The 23876-nt window shown below is 40.3% G+C and overlaps 1 protein-coding gene across 5 annotated transcripts; it reads left to right on the top strand.

The window, feature by feature from the left end:
- Nucleotides 1–51: 51 nt before the first annotated feature.
- Nucleotides 52–22594, top strand: LOC309696470 (RNA-binding motif, single-stranded-interacting protein 2-like). 5 transcript variants are annotated; one of them, XM_082517722.1, is made up of 14 exons: nt 52–157; nt 11799–11983; nt 14801–14859; nt 15868–15959; nt 18490–18647; nt 18890–18969; nt 19118–19227; nt 19338–19384; nt 19478–19571; nt 19731–19781; nt 19864–19974; nt 20127–20207; nt 20305–20386; nt 20467–22594. In XM_082517722.1, exons 2-13 carry the CDS (start codon nt 11829–11831, stop codon nt 20380–20382), a joined length of 1116 nt encoding a protein of 371 aa, XP_082373848.1. In that variant the 5' UTR covers nt 52–157; nt 11799–11828; the 3' UTR covers nt 20383–20386; nt 20467–22594. The 5 variants fall into 5 exon arrangements, with proteins under 5 accessions (XP_082373848.1, XP_082373845.1, XP_082373847.1 ...); XM_082517719.1 differs by lacking the exon at nt 52–157 and adding an exon at nt 5015–5609 and having other exon boundaries at nt 11802–11983; XM_082517721.1 differs by lacking the exon at nt 52–157 and adding an exon at nt 5018–5564 and having other exon boundaries at nt 11802–11983.
- The last annotated feature ends 1282 nt before the right edge of the window (nt 22595–23876 follow it).

The raw sequence follows: 23876 nt of genomic DNA, 5'->3' as shown, positions 1-23876 counted from the left end.
GCGCATGCCCCAACACGACTCTTTTTTTTTTTCCCCTCCTGTTTCATGGGCTTTTTCATCAACCGTGGAGGTGGGATAGAGAGGTGGAGCTGCAGCTGTCCTACTGATAAAGCCATGTTGGCTCAATTTTCTTTCTCCAAAAAGTTAGAGTAACGCAGTAAGTTCTGTTTTGGTTTTTTAGAAAAACAGCAAGCTGTTTTAAAACGTGCTGAACGCAACGTCTGGGTTAAAGTATACCCCCCTCCCCAAATAACTTAAAGGTAATTAACTTTAAACAGGTAGAAGAAATAATTAAGAGTGAAATAAAACCTTGCCTTTAAATGTAAACGCGGTTTTCTCGTCATTATCCCAGTATCACATTTTTATTTAGGTTACACGTCAAAGGCGTGAAGTCTGAGTGCAATAAATCGTGTAGCCTGAGGGGGTGGGGGAGACGTCAACCTCTGGTTTCGTTACTAAATCATGCCCCCTGGTGGCACGTAAAAATGACAACTCGATGCGATTGTTATGAAATACGTGTGTGGGGGGGGTTCAGTATTTATATGTGTATGTGATATGTTTTACCAAAGTTAACAATTAAATTGCATTTAAAAACTTATATGTAGATATATATATCACCATTTTACTCAAAGAGCAATGAGACTAAACGCATTTCCAAAAACATACAGACTGTTTTTTTGTTGTTGTTTTTGTTCTTTGGGTTGTTTGTCTGTTTTTAAACAGAGCTTTTTTTTCTTTTTAATTATTTCAATTTGTGAAAAGACCGGATAGGTTCATTAACCATCCAAACCTACAGGGGGCACTAGAAACTTAGATTTCGAGAGAGGCATGCAGACTAACTCAGTTCACTAACAAAGCAAAATAGAGTCCAGCAGTTTATTGCAATGGTTGGTAAATTTTACCTGATAGAACATCTGAGAAATGTCCGATTAAAGAACCGCTTGTTTAAAAAGAGAATAAAATGCCTCTGAATGCGAAAAATGCTCATAAATGACTCTTTCTCTAAGTGTATGGTGGGTAATGCAGTGGATGTCTCCCACTCAGTCAGTCATGGGTACTAAAAACAACAGCTGTGCATTTCGCTGCCCAAACTGACGGTCATTTTGCTGCCACCAGTGTTAAGAATAGGAATTTCTTTTCAGGGGTGTTCAGCTTACAGATGTTTACCCAAAGCCCGAATCACACGAGAGAATGTCAAGTATGCAGAGAATCTGTGAAAAACATGCTTGAAAATTCTGGATGTCTGTTTAAAGCAAGCATATTTAATTTGAGTTCAAGCATGAAACTTGAATATAAATAAAAAGAAGGTTTGCAAGGAAATGCTGTGGTGGTAACTTAACTGTTTTGCAGCCACGCATTGCATGCATTTCAGTAATGCTCCCTTGAAGCTTTTCTGGAAAACATATTTACTGCCAGCAAATTTGTCTGCTTTTTTTTTTTTTAAAAACTTGCTGTACATCCTGTCTGTCAGTGCACTCAATTACCGCAAACCCTTGTGTCACCTCCACCTTTTGTAAAAGGAGGTTTGTGCATTGTCATTTAAAAAAAGACAGACGCCAGCATGTTGTGTGGGAGACAGGTTGAAAGAGTGCCAGCATAAACACTCCCAGACCACATGTTCTCCCAGGGCAGAAGGGCTGGCTTCTCTCCAGGCACATCTGCACACAATCCCTCAGCTCTCAGCGAGTGAGCCAAGGAGACAGAGCGGGGCAAAGGAGGGAAAGGAGAAGGGAGAGAGAAAAGCATTCCCAGACAGGGAGAACCTATCTGTTATGTGAAAAGTACCATGGTGTCAGTGATGAAAGTGATGACATCTGACTTAAAGAAACAAACAAAACAAAACAAAAAAGACAAAGAGAGCGAGAGAAATGATGAAATTTAAAATACAGACAGACAAAAATTTACTCAGTTTGAAAAAGAAGTAAAGTTTTGTGACTGAGGACTCACCACCATCATTGCAAATCTGTACATCTGTATCACACCGTTAGTTTACATGCCAAGGTCTGCTTGGCTGCAGTCATTACTTGTATCCTTGAGAGAAGATGGATTGCTGCATAGACAAAGCTGCTGACTCTCACTTAGCCACAGTCTACGTTTTTTTAATGTATGCATGCCTTATGGCTGCAGATGCATGTGATTTTCCACACATTTTTACCCCGATGTACATATTTTTTTTAAACACACACGCATCCCACTTCCTATTAAGCTTTCCTCAAGGTTTTTCTTGTTTTCTGCCCTTTGGTTTACTGGCAGAATGTGGCGCTGTGCTTTTCTTCTTCTTCGTCTTCTTTTTTTGTTGTTGCTAAAAGGTAATTACTGAGCAAGCAATGCTGACAACACCTGAGGAATGCAAAGCATGCAGCACTGGGCTGTGTTCTAACCACCCACCAACCTCTCCCCACTCACCACACCTCGCTTCTCCCCATCTGTGACCCTCCCCCATTGCAGCCAACTAGCAACTACTTTCACAGGGATCGTAGATGCAGATGTTATACGCAGCACTGACGTGATTCTACCAGGAAATATGAATCAACAATAGGTTACTGCAGATTAAACTTCTTCATTAAAAAAATCAATGAAATTATGATTTTTTTTCTCTTAGTGTGGAGGAAAATCCTATCCAAAAAAACCCTTCCTCTTTCCCAACAGGCCCTTTTATTCCCGTTACTGGTGAATTTGCAGTGTGTGTTGGCTAGCTCGGGCACACTGCTGACTGAGTCACTCCCCAAACTGTCCTTGAGCTCTGTGGAACTCACAGCCCATCTGGCTGAGTACTTGCACAGATACACACACATCAAAACATTGCATAGATTTAAGCAGGGGAAGTAAATGACTATGGGTGACCCAGTTGTGGTCTGAAACTGGTCCAGTCGAAAAAGAATCAATATCTGGCTGGAGAGAATGATGCCATACATAGAATAATGTTATTTTGTCAACCAATGCATCAAGTTTTGACATTGCACGCGTGCACATACTTGGGAGACAGCGATAGAGGGTGGAGAGAGACACAGAGATTATGAATTCAGCTGAGCCTCTCCCGTCTGTCTGACTAGACCATCATGATGAAATCTGGATGAAATCCCTTGTGCATGTAGATCAACCTAAGTTTACGGGCTCGGTCTGAATTTTACAGTCAGAGATGTAATATTCACATACGACAGTTAGGTAAGAAACAATGTAGCTGATGTTGCGTATGTTTTCTGCAAACATGAGGATTAATCAGAGTACACAAGAAAAGGCTCGGGGGTAAAAAGATTTATATGGCAAGCAGCTCGTGTTAATAAAAACAGTTATCGTGCATTGTGAAAATATATTAATAGAAGGGTGGGAGCTCATTTTCATTTTACTTAGAAAATCTTGACATCATTTTCTATTTATTTTTAATACATAAGTATGGAAACAATTAGTAGTTCCAGTTGTCCAACAAGTTTTTAATGACAATAACCTATCATTAGATCATTCCCGTTAAACACACACACACACACACACACACACACACACACACACACACACACACACACACACACACACTATTTAATGACTACATTTCCCCTTTTGACACAAAAGTTGGCATAGCAACATTTTCTAATCTCAATAATCAATATTAGCCCTCCTCTCCTCTGTTGAGGGATCCCTCTGTGACTACAGTTGCATATAAATTTTGCAAATAATTTAGACATCATCTTGCCTATTTCACCTATTTTTAAATTTTTTTTAAATAAGATTTGATTTAATGAAAAAATGATTTAAGAATTGTAACCAATTGCAACCAATAGTAACCAGTTTGAACATGGTTAAAAGACTGTAAAAATCTACATATAGACAGAATGATGCAATGATGTGAAAATCATTTAACCACCATATTTAATAATAATTTTAAAAAAAGTATTAAGACAAAATATTACAATACTGCTGATATTTATTATTTCAAGAACAACATCAACACTTTAGATGTCAGCCTCATGTTTAAAAAAAATTAAGATTGGCAACTATTATATGCCAGGATCCTATACTGGCATATAATAGTGAGTATGGATTATAATGTACATAGTATGAGTATCTTACACATCAGTGAAGGTACCATGAATACCAAACATTAAACTGAGGTTTTGGAGCAAGTTGTTTTTCTCAGGGAAAGCCTTGCTTATTTCAGCAAGACAATGCTTAACCGTGCTTCTGTTCCAACAGCATGTCTCCACTGTGCAATAACCTGGTGTTTTATAGTAACCTGCTTACAGTTCAGACCTGTCACCCACTGAAAAGATCTGACACAGTAAGAAGTGACATTTCTGATGGACTCCCCTGAACTGTTTAGCAATTTATTTCAAGCAGAAAAGGAAAACGATTACACAGAAGTAAACATCATCAGCTGTACCATCTTGTTTTTCTACTATTGTCAGTTAAACAAAGTGTGTAAAGGTTTTGCAAATTCCTGCATCCTGTTCGGATTTATATTTTACACAGGATCCCAACTTTCTTGAATATGCAGCAGTGGTTCATAGAGCTGGTAGGTAATAGTTAGCCTTAAAGAGCTGCTGGCTGTTTGTTTACTGCACCTGTACATCTTGGTGTGGTGTTGAAGTTAGGGGGTAAAATTTCAAAAGAAAAACAGAAAAAGGGCCAGATAATAAGGCAAGGATGGGACAAGTGATTGTGTAAGACAACATATTTGATGTGTGGGCTTCATTTTCCTCAGATGACAAGGGTCAACGTCTGTTAGTGAATTTGGCCTGGTGCTCTGAAAGGTTTGGAAATGCACTTGGCAAAAGTATAGAGAAAAGAAGGGATGGCTGAAAACGTTATTAGAGAGTCAATCTAGCTTTAATTATATAATTAAGGAGAATACTAATTAATGCTTCTCTTTCCATCTACATTGGCCTTAGGCAAAAACATTATCTCAACACGTCCCAGTTTTTTTCCCTTTTCTTTTTAAATCTCAGTAAGCTGCTGTATTTCAATGTCTACTTCCAACTCAGGAAATAGTAGCAGTGATCTGGTCCTCCTCATTTCATATGCACTAGAGGTACTTGACCCAGGGCTTGTGTATGGCTTCAGCAAAGAAAAAGCCAATAAAAAGTGTCTACTGTTAGGGAGATCACCTTATCTAAATCACCATTCCCATTCTTCAAAGTGCACTTTAAGCGCAGGCAGCTCTGCATTTCTTCTTCCTAATCATACTGGGTTGGAGGGATGACTTAAATGAGCACAACACTGGAAGTTAAAGCAAAAAAAAAAAAAAAAAAAAGTCTGCTAGGTAGGTTATTTATCTCCCTGCCTAAAAGGTGTTATTATTTGGCGAGAAGGCACAACTGGAAGATGAAGTCAGTATAAATAAGCAAATAGCCCAGTGCTTTGAGCGGAGTACATGAGAGTGCTGGGAAACGCGGCTCCAATCACTACCGCTGTTCCTGGCTCAATTTCCCTGGCTGACGTCAGCTGACTGCCTTGGCTCTCTCCACTCTCCGCTCCTCCGGACACAGCGCCGAGTAAAAATGCTGCTCTCTGTGTCGCCAAGGACAGGAATCAACCCTTACAACAGCTACAACGGCAAAAACACCAAGAAGGTAAATAACGACACCACCGGCCACTTCTATCGCGTCTTTCTCAAAGTAAGTCATTTTCCCCTCTCGATGCGGTGTTGTTCGAGCTCTGGCTCTCCAGTTAAAAGCTGCTCGGCTGTTTAAGCTGCAGTGTCCTTGAAAGTGGATCACAGGCGACGTTTAAACTCGCATACTTGCCATTGCGGTGTTCGTTTCCGGCTTTTTGCTTGTTCTTCTTTAAACTGTTACACATTAAAACGGGGCCCGTTACGTTGTTGTTCGTGAAATAGTAGCAGGCTACAGTTTGCTTTCGTTTGTTCTGATACGGCGTCTGCTCGCTTCCTATACCGAGCCTGCACACAGTACAGCTTATAAATGTGTTGTGGAGGCACGCTAGGCTCAGGATAAGCTAATAAAGACGAAGCATATTTGACTTTAATATGGATTCGCCGGGTTTTAATGTCATATATTCGGCTAAGTTCTCTTCTCATTGAATTAACCACAAGTTAGCAAAGTTTTTTTTTTCCCTCTTTCACGCGCACCAGCATGCCCCACCCCTTCTGTCTTACAAATGATTACTGATGGCACTATAAGGAAAGTTACTGAGCCCACGAAAGAAGTCTAGTGTAATCGATTTTTCTCTTTTTTTCCAGTAAAATGACAAATAGTTTTTAAGATAAATGTTGATTATTTTGCATACTGAGATGAGTAATTGATGAGGTGACGTGCAACCACTTTTCTGTGCAGGCTGTATGGATTTTTCTTAATTAAAATTCTGGAACTCGCACATGTGTAAAGATTATATATAACGTTTGCAGTCACGGGGAAATGTTACTTAAGTCAACGATTTGAAGTTTTCGTTGTTTGTTTTTGCTCGTGATAGTGGCAGCATTTTTTAAAAACTAATATTTAACCCCAATTTTTGGATTTATAATGTTTGTTTTATAGGTATTTTGCATCACTATATATGTATATTATCTACATGGGCATATATAAAAATATGCCAACACGCTATAAAACGGCATTACGTGTGAAACAGCTGAAACGCTTCCCGTCTTTCCCTTCTTTTTCCTCGTCATTCTCTCTCCTGCCTCAAGAAGACTGGAAAGAATTCAGATTGCTCAGATTAATGATCTGGAATTCCTGGAATCCTGGATTCAGACATTGTGCTCACTTCTAGAGGTGCTTTGCAAACTGAAACCCTTTTTTTGCTGAAAGAAGACATGCACACACAGTTTTTTTTCACCCCTACACACACACCTTCACAAAGAAAGGGACTTGTAAATCCAGTGTCAAGTGGCAGCCCCTGGTCTGTGTCATTTACTACAAGAAACAGGGCGGAGAAAAGAGAGGGATTAAGAGACACCCCACCCACCCCCTCTTCCTCTGCTTTTGATTAACTCCCTGATCTTTTTTTTTTTTTTACTTTCTCTCTTTTAGCCTTACAGGCTGTCTAAGTGTTAAGATGAACCCAGGTTTTAGTCAGGAAGAGAAGAGCAAATAGGTCTCACCTTCAAGCCGCAGGACATCAGGGGTTTCCTTATGTGGTTCTTTCCACCTTGCTGTTTTTCTCAGTCTTTTTTTTTTTTTCGCTTGAAGCAACAGAAATTTAATATAAAAAGATTGCATCTGTAATACTAAAATCGTTTCCACTGCCCCTAAGGTTTCTTTAACCTAGGAGGTAGGATGGATCTATCTTTCTGTGATACAATATATCATCAATTTATAAAAGATGCTGTTGTTGCGTAGTGCAAACATGATCGACTTTGTGATGCTAGTAGTTTGTGCATAGATCGAAGGCTACTGTATGGTAATAGAAATAAGTAAATATGCATTTAATGTTAAGCAAAATGAATTTTTGCTTGTACAGTTTAATTCATCTGGGATTTTTATAGGCTACTGTGTTCTTATCTTGTGATTAATATGAATTTAAATCAAACAAAAGAACTAAATGTGGTGTCTGACCGATGTTGCATTTTGTTTTAACATGCTCTGTATCAACAGATTTAGCATTAAAGCGTCTTACAGTGAGACTCATACAGTTAAAAGCATGCGTTCTGCCTCATTTAGCACTCATTGTTCTTGCTTGGGTGAAAAAGTCCTTGAGTCACCTGCTCTCCCTACAGGAATCACCTGTGCTCCCTCCAACTGTAATCACCTCATCGGTCTTTAGCTGCTCTCTGCAACATGGTGTAGTCCCCCCCCCCCCCCCCTTTTTTTTTTTTTTGTAGTTATGCTGCTTGCACAGCTGTGGTGACAACACACAGCGCTGATTTATCTTTCTTAGGCTGTAAAGAGATAATCGTATAGTAACCGGGAAGTGGGGACTGCATAGGGAAGCAACGGAGCATCAGTTGTTCATAGGCAGATAGCATTGATTAGTTAATATATAGTGAAAATAATTAAATAACATCCTCATGCATTTTTCATTCAACGTGCGTATATATATATATATATATATATATATATATATATATATATATATATATATATATATAAATAAATAAGAACTTTAATCTTGAACCCATGGTCCTCGTTACTCCTTGTATTGATGTGCTGCAGAGGAATGTAAAGAATGCTGACACTGTTATGGATATAAGGAGCAGTGTAAACAGATACTGTATGTCAGCGGTTGTGGATTGACAAATAACATGCTTGCAGCTGGGAAATCAGTGGTATACAAGGAAGTCAGGTTTTGTGCAATGATTAACTGAGAAGAAATGTAGCCTGTAAAATGAGATTTTTAATTCCTAATCATTTAAATTAAAGGTATTTGTCACAGGCTACCCTTTGCATGCATATTTTCATGTGTTTGCACCATTACATTGGAAATTACCTTACATGGGTGGCAAAACACCTGGAGCGGGACTGGGGCAGATGGGGAGTAGGTGTGGAGCTGACTCACTGCCATCCTCTTTTCAGATGGAGCCTAGCAGAGCGCTCTTAATGAGACACTACCTTCTGACTGGAGAGCACATGAGAGGGATTAGCACTTTCCGCTAACAAGCTCAGATCCCAATTAGTAAGGCTTCGCTTGCCAGAATCGGGCCCGGGCTCGGTCTCCCGTCGGATCCTGTCTCCCCAAGCCTTTGCAGGTGCATCCCTCCTGACAGCCTGTGCAGGCCGCTTATCATGAAGGCGAGGGAAAGCACCAGAAAAGACTGTGATTGTGGAAAAACAAACAGTGTACTGATGCTAAAGAAGAGAGGGAGATTAGAGAAGCAGGATAAGATGAATGGGGTCTGTGGTTTTCTCAGCTCGAATAAAAAGATAGCTTTCAAGTTCGGAAGGATGACTCCATATCGGTTTGGAAATCATAAGGCAGCTGAGTAGTGGGGAAGCATAAAAGTTTGCACATAAATCACTATATAAAGCAAGGTTTGTACTAGGAGAAACTCCATATCCTTTCATTTATTTTATATGCCTGTAGCCTGTTGTTAGCTTGACTAAAGATTTGGTTTTGATATTCATCTAGTTTGTTCAGAGGTTTCTATAAATATAGTTTAAATAAAGGCTCCACGGACAGGAAACATCTTTAAGTCTCTAATGCTTTAAAAATTCAAACTCTATATAATCAAGTTCATGTACAATGCTGTACCATTAGCCACTTACATAATGTGTCTCTGATCCTTAATAGTGTGTCATTACAGTGTAAACAAAACACAACAGAGGCCCTTCAGCCTTTCTTTCACAGCTTGGAAACCCTTTGGTTTGAATTCATGTTACATTAAAAAAATTGCTGAAATACAGAAATGGCACCAAACTAAATTTTGATATCTCCATCTTGCTTCCTGTTCCTTGTTTCCTGCTTTAAACAGCAATATTTCTGTGTTGGCTGGCATGTGACCAGTCCTAAATGTAGTGCACCCCTATTAGTCCTGTCACTGTGGTTTGTTGAAGCAGCCATTGATTGTCTGTTTTTCTGCTCTTCTTGCCCATGTGTGTAAGACTGTTTCAGTATTTCTGGGCTGGTACAGTTTACTCAAAGCTGAATTTTGAACTCCTACAAATGTAGGGATCTAACAGTTATGAAACTGAGATCTGCATACCGCAGTGTTGTCTTCCTGTATGGTAATGTTGAGCGTGGTGGTTAGCTAAGCATGTTTGTCTGGTGAAAGCTGTACGGATTCAAGATCGTTCAGGTAATGGCTAAATTCGAAGTGCATCGGAATGACAGAGTTTATGTTTGTCATCATGGGTGTGCATTAAAAATATTTTTCACTTACATCTTCAATAGATGTGCATTCATTCATTTTTTTTTTTTTTTTTAAACCACTGTTAAAGGTTTGGAGAGATATTAGTTGGTTGTTGAACGTTACCCTTGGTATTTAAGAAGGAAGGGAAGAAGACATGGGTCATAATTAGGCTGATTCCAGCTGTCTTTCTTCCTTTCTGTTAATAAGCCGATGGCCTGAGGGTGACCTTGTGAGGTCCAACAAGCCATTGGTGCAGGAAGATCAATCCCTTTATTGTAAAGATGCCGCATATAGCTAAAGTCTTACTTTGAGTTGGATACAAGGCCTAATCGATCCAATACATCCATCACATTCCTTCTTATTGCAGGATTGGGATCTCTGCTGCTGTCGGATGACAGAACTTTCTGATATTTAAACATGCCTGCTGTTAGGCAAGGGTTAATACACATGGCTTGTGTGTTGTTGCTTGGTAATGGATTAAAACTATATTTTGTGACTCACCCACCGCTACAAGCCACCCCATTGTTCTCTGTGGTTTGACCTTCTGACCTCAGTTAATCAAACTGTTCCTCCTCCTCCAGCAGTAAGAGGGGACGCAACACCAAGGCCAAGCGTAGCTGGCGTTTGGATACATTTTACTTCACTTCCCTACTAATTTAATTTGGTTGGCACAAGATGGGATCAGCTGGAGTAGCACTGTATACACCTGTCATTCTTTGTTTGCTATCTGGCCACCGACAACACTCTGGGCATTCAAAAAAGTCATGTGTCAGTTAAATGAGTCCGCTGTGGTCTTAGAAGTTGCTTGTATAATGTTTGTTTGTTTGAAACCACTTTGCTGCTGATGGGAAGCTTAAGTATGTTTTCAGAAATGTATGCAATCACCCATTTCTGCTTAATAGAAAGCTTTAGTTTTAGCAGGTTTTTGTCAATATCCACCTAAAAGGAATGCTTTATAAAACTTCCTGAAAGAGTCTGTAATAGTATCATTCTGAGTGAACAAAGTTTGCTTCATCAAAACAGCAAAAAAAAAAAAAAATAGGGTGTCTTTTTAAGCTTTTCAGCTTTGCTTCTGTATATAGTTTCATTTTTAAACCAAGTTCTGTAGTTTTGGAGAGGTCTCTGTAGGTCCTCAAGGATTTTGATGATGGATGTTGTGCATGTAAACTCACTTTTTTAGCTGTCATTGTTCTCCAATGCACCTGTCTAGCAGCAGTCTTCTGCTAAATGAAAGGTGCTTCTGTAAAAAGTACGCAGGAAAGCAATTAAAGAATTAATGTACACAAAGTTAAGCCATTCAGTCTGATTGGCTAACTGTGGACTTTTCCACTGTTCGCTGGAGAAAGTCCTCTTTTCCATCTGTTTTTAGCAATCTTCCCAACACGAGTTGTGTGCCATCTGTGAATCCTGCGCTCTTGCGTTGATGGTTTGTAGAGATGCCTGTAGAGTTGGATCTGCACAAAGACATACTCATGCCAACCTGTCCATTCTGTTGTTCTATGGCAGCCACAGCACAGTGTGCTGAGAGGAGGCACTGGCTAGCTTTTAGAACTCGTGAACTAGCTTTAGATGCTTGTTTTGATGGAGGTTAAAAAGTCAGTTCACCAAAACGTACATGAAAATATGCAATGTACAAATAAAAACAGGCATTTTAAGATGTCTCCATATTAATTTTGCATATCCTAGTAAATGTGGCTGATTGACTGAATCTTTGTATATGAATGCAATCTGACTTTTATTATTTAGTATTTCTGTTTTTTGCAAATACTACAATGGTACATACTATTTCTTCTCATATTTTGCTTCATATAAATAGTATAAATTGTGTAATCGTAATACTTGTTATATCTTATATTTCTGTTTTTCCCTCACAGTGACCTGTTATAATATTTATCTGACTGGCCTGACCTGTCCAGCCAGATTAAGCATTAAATTGATGCTGATATCTTGTCTGTGTCTCTCTAGCCTCAACTGGTTGTTTTTTTTATTTCCAGTTAATGACTGCATCCATGCGTACATCCAATTTCATGTACCTAAAAAGAGCCCTCTGTTTCCTCCACAGCAGACATATGTGTCCCCGTCCAATCATCAGATGGCTCCCCCAAGCCCCAACAGCAACACCACCACAATTAGCAATGGCAGCAGTAACAGCAGCAGCGGGGGAGAGCAGCTGAGCAAAACCAACCTTTATATCCGTGGCCTCCACCCAGGAACCACAGACCAGGATCTGGTCAAACTCTGTCAGCCGTAAGTCACCTAAAACACATTTACTTCAGCGTGCACTTACACCCAATAAATTTCTCTGGCTGTCTGAGGAAGCATGAACCCGGCTAGAGCAGACTAGATTATAATGGGTGATGGCTGGTCGGCTGCAAGGATGAAAGGCTTGCATCTCTACTTTTGGCAAATAAAGATGATGTATAGTTTCTATACAACTTAAGTGCACAGGAACACTAAACCATACCATATTTGGTATTTATGTAATGTACAAGAGGGCCACATTTATCCATGCATTTTTTTTTTTAACACATCATGTAGTGGCTTTTTGGAAAAACTAACAATCACTGGGGCTGCAAACTAAGACCTTTCAGCCTGACATAGCTGAGCACAGACTTTCCAACAACTAGGTACAGAATGTTTAGTCTCACTCTCTCATGCTAATTCATTCTGTCTCTTCGTGCTCATTCATACACTTTTAATCTATGATTATTTTTTCTCTTATGTTTTAGTCATGATACAGTATGACAGTGAGCCCTGTCATCCAGATACAGCGTCACTTCTGCACTATAAATATCATGCCATGTTGCTCATCAGTGTGGCTGTGAGTCTTTGAGAACTTTGTTGTGGACAGCATGTAGTCAGACATCAAACAGCAGCAGCATCCAATCCATCTGATATGTTTGTTAGGCCTTCAGTGGAAGACATCAAAACATGCAGGGCTGAGATGAATGATCTGCTCTTAGTTAATTGAATTATGGAGCCTGGTGATGAGAACCAGAAGAGCAGAGGAGCATAGTGGGAGAAAAGGAGGGAAAAGAGGGCTAGAGAGATTGAACGAGGGAGGGTGAGGCCTGCTATTTTACAGCTGTCTGGAAGCTATGGCTCACATGAGGCAGCCCAACCCTACAGGAAACTGCAAGCCCAGGGGAAAGGGAAAGACAAACAAGGGCAATGGTAGTGGGGGGGTCAGAGGGGGAGGAGTGAGTGGAGTTCAGGGTTTGTGTGTCAGGTGGTGTTCTGTGGGGGTAGTTCTCATATTTCTGCTTTTACGGAGCAGATAAAAATCACTGCATGAAATGTGCCTTTTAGCAGAGCACATTAAGGCTGATGTAATTTTCAGTTAAACTAGAATGAAAGAGGATATTGTGTCCAATAATAGTTAAAGGGGTAACGGCTTGTAGATGAGGATGTAAAGCAGCAGGAAGACTACTCATGTAGGGACTCTGACTTACTTTGCTCTAGTTGGAACCGTAAATCTGCGTATACTTTGAGGACGCAGCACTTCCAGAGCTCCCCTCCCCCACACTGAGAGTTGTTGCATGCAAGCTCTGTGATGTACTGTGTACCAAGTGAGGGATGAGAGACGGGGATGGGATTGGGGGTTGGCTCTCCATTGGCCACCGGGCCCAGCATTTGTGTCTCCGGGTGCCTTGCTGCCGCTCTGGTTATGCAGCAAGTGTGCAGCATGAAGAGCTCATAACTTAAATGCTAGTTGTTGTGAGAATAAGCAGGCTGATGGCACTGCCATAGTGTATATGCAAATGTAGGAACACAATGCTGGCATATCCATCCAGTCAAGTGAGTGGCATTTTGTCACTTGGAGTCAGAAATGCATTGTGAAATTGCGGTTTTGCATATGAGGGCAAATGGCCCTCCAGCTTATACACACTGGATGGGATTGCAGAAAATAGACCAAATGAATGACTGTAACATGAAATATCTCTGTTATAGTAGATAAAATATCAAAAATGTGTGATTGTCAACACAGCCCAACATGCTCTCGTGCATGTTATAAGGACAAGGAAAACCCAAAGAACAAGCCCACATCAGCATTCAGGTTGGGATTTGCTTGCAAGGTAGAAAAGTGTTTGGGTTTTTTCCCCCTTACAGTCCTCAGAGTTTGGCACAATCAAACAGAATAATCAGATGAAGTTCTGTAATGTGAATTTATATGACTGTTTGATCTTCTTGTCCTACATCCTACACAGATGACCTTAAGCCATTTAAAAAAAGTGGGGGAAATGCTTCCAGGCTTGTGTTTTTATTTTTATTTTTTTGTTTGTTTTAAATGTGTTTTATAAAAAAAAAGAATATGTTAGACTGTCACATTACAGCTAACAGGTCATCAGCTAATCCTTACTTACAAAAGTCAAATTATTTATGAAATTGATTTCTCAGAGTGAGGCAGTGGTGCTGTGCCACTAGATGCAAGTTGAATTATATTTCAGGGGGCACTAAGACCCAGTGGAGGGTTAAAGGCTGTCTAGAGAGAAGCTGGTTAGTAGAATGAGAGTGTGGCTGGGAGCCAGTATTGGACAGGACAGCCAAGGAGAGGCATATCAGATTACACTGCATGCACATGCCTGGAGAGATGGGGATTGATAGACCCTGCTGCACAGAACCATTCGCCCAAGTCGAACACTATCCTATGTATTTGCAGTGTCTACGGCTAGGTGGGGCGTGGGGTGTGGGTAGTTAATGTAGAATTTTCATATTTACGGTGAATTATGATGCAATCTCTGAAAAAATTGATGGGGGGATTCATATCTACCAGTTTGCCACTGCATGTTGGATTTCCCTGGAGATATGATCCCTATTGACATTTGTGTGTGAGCTAGAATGAATAAGATATGGTAAATCTATAGTCCTCCTAGAATGCAGAAGCCCACGGGACAGTATCATTTTTTTCTAACTGAATTTGCCCTGCCTTGGATTTGTTATCAGATGAGGTGATTGTGTAACTTTATTGAAATCTTTAGATGATTTACAATTTAGTCATCAAGAGTATTACATCTATACACAGTGGAAGGACTACCTCTGAGTGCAAACCTCACTGTTTTTCAGGTATGGGAAAATTGTGTCCACGAAGGCCATCTTGGACAAGACTACCAACAAATGCAAAGGTGAGGGTTTGTTGTTGTTGTTGTTGTTTTAATTAAATGAAAAAACACAGCTGTTCCATGCTCATCCATAATATTTGTTGAAATGTGGCCTTTTAGTTCACTAACGCCTCTTCTAGTCAGCTGATCATTGTGTAGCATATCAAGTGGTAAAATTACACCACAAATATGAAACTAGTTTCTCATCATGGTTTTTGCTGAAATACCTCATTTTATTTAGGTGGGATACTTTCTTGATAGAATGTGGGGGAGGCAGCACAACTGGTCCCTATTTGGTCTCCATAGGTTCACTGTCAGATCTGACCTTATCACACATTTGCATCCTGCCTTGCGTCACAGTTTTGCTTCTGTTGTTTTTTTTAAAACATGGTCCAGGCTTGCTTGCATGTGTGAAAATGCTCATAGTTACACATCGCTGCACAGAAAATGAATAAAAAACATAACCAATACGAACATGTTAGAGGGAATGGAGTTTCTGTAAAAATCCAGCAGAGAAGGAGAGGACTACTCTGAGCCCACAGCACCGTCAACCTTGGACTGGGCGAATGGGCTTGCGTGTAAATAAGAGACCGTGATCAGATGATCCGAGATGCCAAAGTTCAGAAATCTATAAAAGAGCAAGATCATGTGGGGTCTGGTGTCTGATAGTTTATAGAAATCACTCCTTTACTTCATGGGAAGCCAAAAAAAAAAATGTTGGTGCGATGTGAAATCTATGGCTGGTATCGGTAATGTGCAAGGTTACAGCATACTGCTGATAAAGTCAATAAAGCTGTTTGACAAGTGCATGAAGCCGTCAGCTTCACACTGTACCTACTGAGTAGGTGTGTGTTTATTTTTTTTTAATATGGGCAGCGTCCTCCATCTGTCCCCCAGAGGGACGCACATTCCAGTCCTAGCCAGCTGTCTCTTCAGATTCATACACTGTTACCACGAGTACCTCATGAGTTCAAACTGTGCACCTCTCCTGCAGTATGCACATCTCACTGTCATATATTTTGTTCCCTGCAGGCTATGGCTTTGTCGACTTTGATAGCCCAGCCTCTGCTCAGAAGGCAGTGACGGCACTGAAGGCTGGCGGAGTGCAGGCTCAGATGGCCAAGGTGAGAACTCAGCTTGAGGTATCAAAATTCGGTGGGTTAATTTATAACTGCTTGGTGTAAGTTTAATTTAGCCTGAAAGAGCACTTTATCAGTGTCTCAGCAAAAATGTTGAATAATGATTTGATTCATTAATTTCACATTAAATGTTGACTCATTAATCATAGAGGGAAAAGGTTGCTCCTTGGATTTTTCTACCTCTTAAGAAATAACAGATCTCTCTTGCTGTTTCTAGCGCCCCATTCTTTAAAAAAATAAATAAATAAAATCAAAAATCTATCACGAGATATTCCTTTATGCTTAAATCCGCTTTTTTCATACATAAAATCGCTGGCTTCATCAGTCTGCATTATGTTGTTCAGAAACGGTCATTCTTATGTTAATTTTCCCTGCAGCTTCATCCAGACTGGTAATGCTGGAGCATATGTCATGTGCTTGACATTTGACTGTATATCAAGTGACTTAGTTAGTGTCAGATTTTTGTTACTAGTTTATGTAACAGAGAGAATGAAAGGGTTGCAGGGATTTTTAAACCAGAGAATCATCCAAACACCAATTACTAAACGGGGAGAGAGGAAAAATCATCTGCCCTGTTTTGGTGAGGATGTTCTTACCTCAGGCTTTTTGAGTTCAGCATGTTGCACAGCTTCAATGCAACATTGCTCATATGATTAAAAGGCGGCATTTGGAAACTTAAACATAAATCACCTACATGTTTAAATAACATCAGCAATGTTACAACTTCTGCAGAAAAGTAACCAGGGTGCTGTTCAGAGGTGAAGCCAGCACCCTGCAGCGCTGTCACAATAATAGTGCACTATAAGACTATTTCTGTGCACAAAGAGTCCACGGATGCTTACATGTATGTATGTGTTTATAGTGGTGATGGTGTTTGGGGAGCACGTCCCAGAGCCTGCTCTTTGAGCTCCCTGCACAAAGGACCTGTCTGTTCTCCCTAGTGGCATCTGACTCAGTGTCTGAGCAGTTCCCCAGTCAGCAGGGCACAGTGCCCAGCCACCCGCCCTGTCACACGCACGCCCACAGACACACAGAGCCCACTTGACAATCGCACACGCACTTCAGCAGCCTTGCCTCAACCGGATTATGACACGCTCTCACGGACTCGCACACCACCGGCGCCCTGGGAAAGCTGATCTCTCGTTAAGCTGGATCACTGACATTCATACGGCTTCTTGCTCGCAAAATAACTTGATTTCAGTCACCCTTTCAGCCCGGCTTTACAACAAGACTTGTGTGTTTGCGTCAGAATTCTCTCTGACTCACTGTGACTCATTCACAGATGAAATCCACAACTGGGGCTTCTCTGCTGCTCGCTCTCATGGGTTCAAGCCTCATTGCTAGTGTACACTGCGGGGAGGGAGGAAGGTGAAGGAGAAATCAGCTTCATCGCAGGTCGCAGCGATTACACATGCATTATTCATGGAATGGAAATTAACTCGCGCTGCATTTACAGGTTTTTAATCACATCTGCACTCTGAGATAATGAATATGCATAATGGTTAGAGGGCGATACAGATACCGTCGGTCACATTAAATTTGTTTTAAGCAGGGCACAAAGGAAATTGGAAGGGGAGGAGCCTACAAAACAGTTCAAGTTGCTTAGAGTGAAACTTTCTTTCAGCATGTTTTCTAATCATTTTAAATTCAGATTTGGAAGCGCTGCATATTTTCTCTGGTTTATAAAAGCCGACAGAGCCAGCATCTGTGCCTGCATTCAAGGTCAGGATTACCACATGAATATAGCTGCCTGAATGCAAGCAGTGCATTAGTAACATGATCGAGGAAACGGAACGACCACGTTTTTGGTAGCACAATTCGTGAGATGTTCTCCAGATTGTTCCCGAAGGTCTTTGTCCAAAATGTCACTGCTCTCTCTCTCTCCACCAAGCGAGAGAAAGGGAGAGCACGTAATCGCTTTAGATCATCCAGGGATGGCAAGCCATATGAAATGTAATTATGCTTTGATATCGCAGTGGCTGAATCGCCTGCTTTCATCCTCTTAAGGTCCTGGCTCTGAACAATGACCCCCTTTTTTAACCCTTTGGAAATAAAATATAAGTGATGGAAAATAAGAGAAGAGTGTAATGAAGATCTGTGCAGATTACATTTGTAATAGTGAGCTATAGAAATAGAACTGAAAATTTCACTTGACTTAAAATGAGTTGAGCTGAAATCCAGCCAGAACTTTGTTCACCATCTCTTTTCTCTCCAGACCTCACGGTCCACGTCTCACGGGTCCAAAATGAAATCTGACTTCAGCTTCAGACCTTCTACCTTTTCTTGCTGCTTCCTTTTTTTTTTTTTTTTTTTTTTCCATGTCCTCTGCCTTACATCCTCCAAATATCAGTCATCTCACACACTTCCTGTTCAAAGGTTATGTAAATTTCCCAAATGTTTGCTGGCGGCTGTATTTTCTTGGAACGCTTCTATGGTCATGCCTCAGCTGTTGTTCTGTCACAAGGAAACCAAGAGCCCCAAATCATTCACCTCCCTCTGGCCTCTCTGTGGTTAGCAACAGGAACAAGACCCCACCAACCTGTACATCTCTAACTTGCCGCCGTCAATGGACGAGCAGGAGCTGGAGAACATGCTGAAGCCCTTCAGTCAGGCCATTTCCACACGCATCCTCCGTGACGCCAATGGAACCAGTCGAGGAGTGGGCTTTGCCAGGTACACGCTGTTGTAGGATAGCTGGCTGAAGTTGACTAGTTGTGCTGTAACCTTGTGTGTATTTAAGAAAATCTCAAGTCCAATGGGAGTACTAAAGTTCAAAGCAACTTTTTTAGTATAATGTTGGGTGAGTGGGCCCTCTGGTGGTCATTGTAGGTAGAAACCTTTCAAGCAGAAACTGTCATTCAAAGAAGTGATGGATTGGCTCTCTAGTTTTATTAAGCACAAAATATGTCCCTTAGGATGGAGTCGACAGAAAAATGTGAGGCCATCATCCAGCATTTCAATGGGAAATATATCAAGACTCCACCTGGAGTTCAAGGTGAGTTTTCTGGAGGTTTTTTTTGTTTTGTTTTTAAATTTGAGGCTGAGTAGACTGTCTTTATTTATTCAGCATCAAGACAACAGTCTTATTAAAACGGTTTTAGAAAACTGAGTGTTATCTCCTGTTTGGAAAACCTCTGGTTCAGCACCGTCAGAACCCTTGCTGTGTAAATTTGCTGATGGAGGCCAGAAGAAGCGCCAGAGCCAGGGGAAATATCTGCAGAACGGTCGGCCCTGGACAAGAGATGGAGAGACTGTGAGCTTTGTTTTTTTTTTAGTTTATTTTTTTATGCCTGTAAGGGGGGGATCCAAACACCTCATGTTTCTCCCTCATAATGACATTGCTCTTTTGTTTTCTTCCTCCAGGGAGGAATGACCCTCACCTATGACCCAACCACAGCCTTACAGAATGGGTCAGTATGCTGGCTCATGCTAATCTCTTGTATAGCCCCAAGGAGTGGTGGTCTAAGCTGTGGTCACTAAGAAATCTGTGCCTCTTTCTGCAGGTTTTACTCCTCTCCCTATAGCATTACCCCCAATCGGATGATTGGACCAACCTCCCTTTCCCCATATATGCATCCACCTGTGTCCACCTATCAGGTACTGGGGTTGTTGTGTTTTCAATTTTATAGCTTTTTGGTTTGAAAATTTGTTTTTAATATTTCAGCCATATTTTCTTCTTTATTTTCTGCAACTATTTTGTAATGTTTCTGCACGTGTGTTTTTATATTAACTGACACGTCTTCGATTTTCTTGCAGGTACACAACCCGTCCTGGCTACATCACCAGTCATACATAATGCCACCCACAGTGAGTATCCGGCAGTTTATTTGTTTTTATTTCTCTCAAGACCCTTTTAATTTAGCTTTGATTCTTGATGTTCCCCCCATAGGGAGCTGTCCTGACACCTGGGATGGACCACACCATGTCCATCCAGCCAGCATCAATGATGGGGCCTCTAACACAGCAGCTCAGTCACCTCTCTATGGGCAGCAGTGGTACAGTAAGTACAGTGCACAGTATCTGGCTATGAGAAAGGCCAGGGTAAGAATTGTGTGGTTTGTGCCTTTTGAGTTTCAGCTTCTTTTTTGTATTTGAATTCTTCTCCGGGTGCAGATTCACACAGCTAATGAACTTATTTCCATTCTCTTCCAGTATATGCCTGCAAACACATCTATGCAGGGGACCTACATACCCCAGTACACCCAAGTGCCTGCCACCAACATCTCAGTTGAGGTACTGCCCTCCACCTCTCGCCTCCCTTTGGAAACATTTACCCCTCAAACTTTTACATAACTGCAGATTAATTAAATATTTGGTGCTTCTTTCTCAGGAAAGTGCCGTCCAACAACCTGTTGCCATAGAGACACCAACAGAGCATGCAACCTACTCTTACCAGCATAACAAGTAAAGAGGTGGGTTTTGACTGATTCCCCCAAGTGACTGTGTGTGCGTGCGTGCGTTCTAATTGGCTGATCTTGTCACCCTGCGTTAGATCTTCATCTGGGGCCCGACTGACTCTTGAGGGGTCCCAAGAGCTGAGATTCCCTGTGTGAAGAACTAGACACTCCAGGAACACAAACTGTTCCACACAAAGGACAAAAACAAAGATATTTTCTATGAACTCAGATTTTAAAACAAACTCTTTTACTTCAGACAAGCAAAGCTGGAGGACAGCAGACGGTGGGGAAATGGAAGAATGGAACAATGAGCATCTATTTTGATAACGGTCAAGAAAAGTTCAAAAAGCTGTTAAATGTGTCGTGTATGACCATTGATCATATTCTTTTTTTCTCTCTTCAAAACACTACTCCGGGGAGCAAGGATGAAACCAGGAAAAGAACATTTCAACACCATGTTTTAGGTCATGTTCTGCTTTTGTAAGATATGCAGTTTTTGTTTTTTTACATTTTTCTCCTTTTTGACTGATGCTTTCAGACTTGAACCTGCCTTTTTGTAAATAGTTCTTTGGTTATTTTTTTGTGTGTTTCTAGCCTCGTCCAATTGATTGATTGGTGCAAATATTCGGAAGCAGAAAAACTGAAGTCCTTTTTAGAAAAAGCTGATGTTGTAAGACTGATATGGTGCTGACATCGATTAGCTTCTTTCTCTCACAAAGGCAGCAAGTTTGTCAGGTATGAAACCTTACCTGAAGCAGTCTCACTTAAGTTTTTTGGCACTTAAATTTATTTAAAAGAAAAAAAAAGTTTAGTTCCAACAATCTCAACAAAGCTGCAGACAATCAGAAGATTACACAGAAGAGAACATTTTAAGCTGATGTTCGTTGCCGAAATATTTCAGAGCGGACTACTTTAAAAGAGATGAATAGATTTAAAGCATTCCAGTTGTTGTTGTTACCCGAGAGTTTTAAATATTGATTCACTTTGAGCTGCTTCACGTGATGAAATCCAAAGTTGTTTAACAGGGATCACATCTCACTCAGAGCTGCCTGTAAATAGATTGAAATGTATTCACACTTTCGCTCGACTTCCTTGATACATGTGATGTAATGTGTCAGTGCCCCTCCCTTTTTTCTTTTTTTTTTTGTTTAAGTAAACAAGGATGCAGATTCTTCCCTGAATCCCCCAAAAAAATCAGATTTTCTGAAGCGGGAATGAAATGTTGTTATTAAAGTATAAAGATGTAATTACACAGACATGGAGATTAACTGGTGACGCATGAATCTGTCCTGTTATATCTGCAGAAAACACTACTTAGGTGATTCATAACGGCCAGGCTATGGCTTTGAAACTGGCCATTGCTGTGTGTTTGCAATCTTCTTCTGCATTTCTGGTTTTTACCGTCATGTTTTTTGTTCTTAAACATTATTTAAAGGTTTCATTTTTTTTTAATTCAGTTTCAAAACTTTTAAGATTGATCTTATTTTTCAAAGAAGCTTTGATTTTTATTTTTGATAGTGTGTTGTGTGCTTCATAGTGAGAAATAGAGGTTTTCACTTTTTTCTTTGTGTTTTGCGTACTTGCTTTGTTGTGGTTTCAGTGTTGATGTCAAAGAGGCTTTAATATTTCAGTTCTGTCAGTGTCACCAGTGTTGGCACTTTTAGACATAACTTCTCATGATGGATGAAGCATGTATGCTAGGTTCAGATGCATTGTTACAGAGTTGCACCGCATGCAGTCGGTGTAAGAGCAATTTATGTTGAAAACCTTGACTTACCTCATCCTGCCAGAGCAATGTAGATTCAGTTTGTGTTCAATGTTCACAGGCAATAGCCAACTACAGTAGGTCTCATGGCTGATCACAGCTGGTACTGTGTCCACATCCTTTAACTCTTCCGTCCAATGTTTGGAAAACATGCCCCAAGGTCTGTTGATCTATGCAATTAATTTATTGTCCTTATAAATGCAATACTACGAATATCCAAGAGACACCTCGTGTTGCGACAGTGGATCACCTCACAGTGACTTTATATTCTGGCTGACGTGGCTTTTCTCTTTTCATTTTAAATAATTTGTTTTGGTTTTTGTGACACATTTGTCTATGGTTCATTAATTGTAAGCAGAATTGCAACATCAAAAGGGAACTTTTTCATACCAAAACGCGGTTGTTTTAATATGACTGTAGGAAAAGTAAGAACTCCTAAAATAAATAAATATGGCAGATTTTTTTTTCTCTCTCCATGTTTTGAAGGCACATTGCCACTTTTTGTTTAGTTTAGTTTAAACACAGGCACCATAGCATTGTTTTCATCATTCCGCTCATTTTCCACTTTTACGGTTTGGATAAATATCGTCCCATCTCGTTCTTTCTTAGCTGTTACTTGTTTTCCTCTTTAACTACAAAACCTTTTATTTCCAGGTGACAAATAAACCTCACAGAAATGCCTTAGATTTCACTGGAAGGGAGTGTGAAGTGCTACTCAGCTGTGTTGGGCTTTATCTCTGACTGGAATTGTTTTCATGCACTGCAAACTGTTGAAGTTTTTCTTTTTTTAAACTCCTTGAGATACTAGATCTATGAAGCAAAGAAATGTTTAAATGCTGATTCACTGTTGTGTGTTTACCATTCCACGATTTTAATCCAAATATATTGAAGACAAAGAAATGAATTGTGGCTTATTGCTGCTAATTTTTAAATTATTTCATCTGAAGGTCATTTAATATATCAAGTCAAAAATGGGGTCAGTTTTGTAACCATGTCCATGAATTTGTCTGTTTATTGTGCGCATCAACCTCTCCGTAAGTGTTTGTGCCATGATGCAGGGCTTTTTGTTTTTTTCCTTCATAGAGAAGAAATCCCTTCAGTTTTTAAACTTTCATCCTGGTTTGATTTTTGAACTTGCCATTATTTTTTTTTTTTTTTTTTTTTAAATAAAATTTTTTTTTTCCACTGTGACAGTGCTTTTGTTTGTTTGTTACCTAAAGTCCCTTTAGCAGGTTGAAGACAACATGGGATGTGCTGACCATGACAAAACTTTACGGCATGCTGAGGAAAAACCTACACATAATCCAGGCATCTTAAATGCCATGTGGCTGAAACCCAACCAACAACCACTGATCTTCGATCAGTTGTCAATGGCCTGTTATTAGCGTTTGTTGATCAGTGGTCATGGAAATTTGCATATTAATGATCAAGGAACTGACCTCACAGCCCATTGTTCATTCAGTAGGCTAGTTTGTCATTGTGCAAAAGTACTGTTTATGGCTGGGGAAGCCTGCAGTCAGCTTAGACTGAAGAAGTCACCTGGATGAGTGATGAAATGTTTCTCCCACTGAAAATGCTACATCCAGAAACGATGCTTTGGGATTTACTTACCTGGACGACTGAGCGTGCATCAAGACGACATTATGAGATATGCCATGTTTTCATCTAATCGCACTTTGGCAGGTATAAATAACTTTGCTTTTTTTTTTTTTAACTTATGTTTAAGTTTTCAAGATTCAG

This window comes from Aulonocara stuartgranti (assembly GCF_965226115.1).
Source record: "Aulonocara stuartgranti genome assembly, chromosome: 20".
Taxonomy (NCBI): Eukaryota; Metazoa; Chordata; class Actinopteri; order Cichliformes; family Cichlidae; genus Aulonocara; species Aulonocara stuartgranti.
Note: the sequence above shows the minus strand (reverse complement) of the source record. Positions and strands in the feature narration are given on the sequence as shown.

Coding starts and splice junctions, on each gene's coding strand:
- LOC309696470 (XM_082517718.1), top strand. CDS start 5,493: ATGCTGCTCTCTGTGTCGCCAAGGACAGGAATCAACCCTTACAACAGC. Junction 11,984..14,800: donor CTGGTCAAACTCTGTCAGCC/GTAAGTCACCTA, acceptor ACTGTTTTTCAG/GTATGGGAAAATTGTGTCCA. Junction 19,385..19,477: donor ACCACAGCCTTACAGAATGG/GTCAGTATGCTG, acceptor CTCTTTCTGCAG/GTTTTACTCCTCTCCCTATA.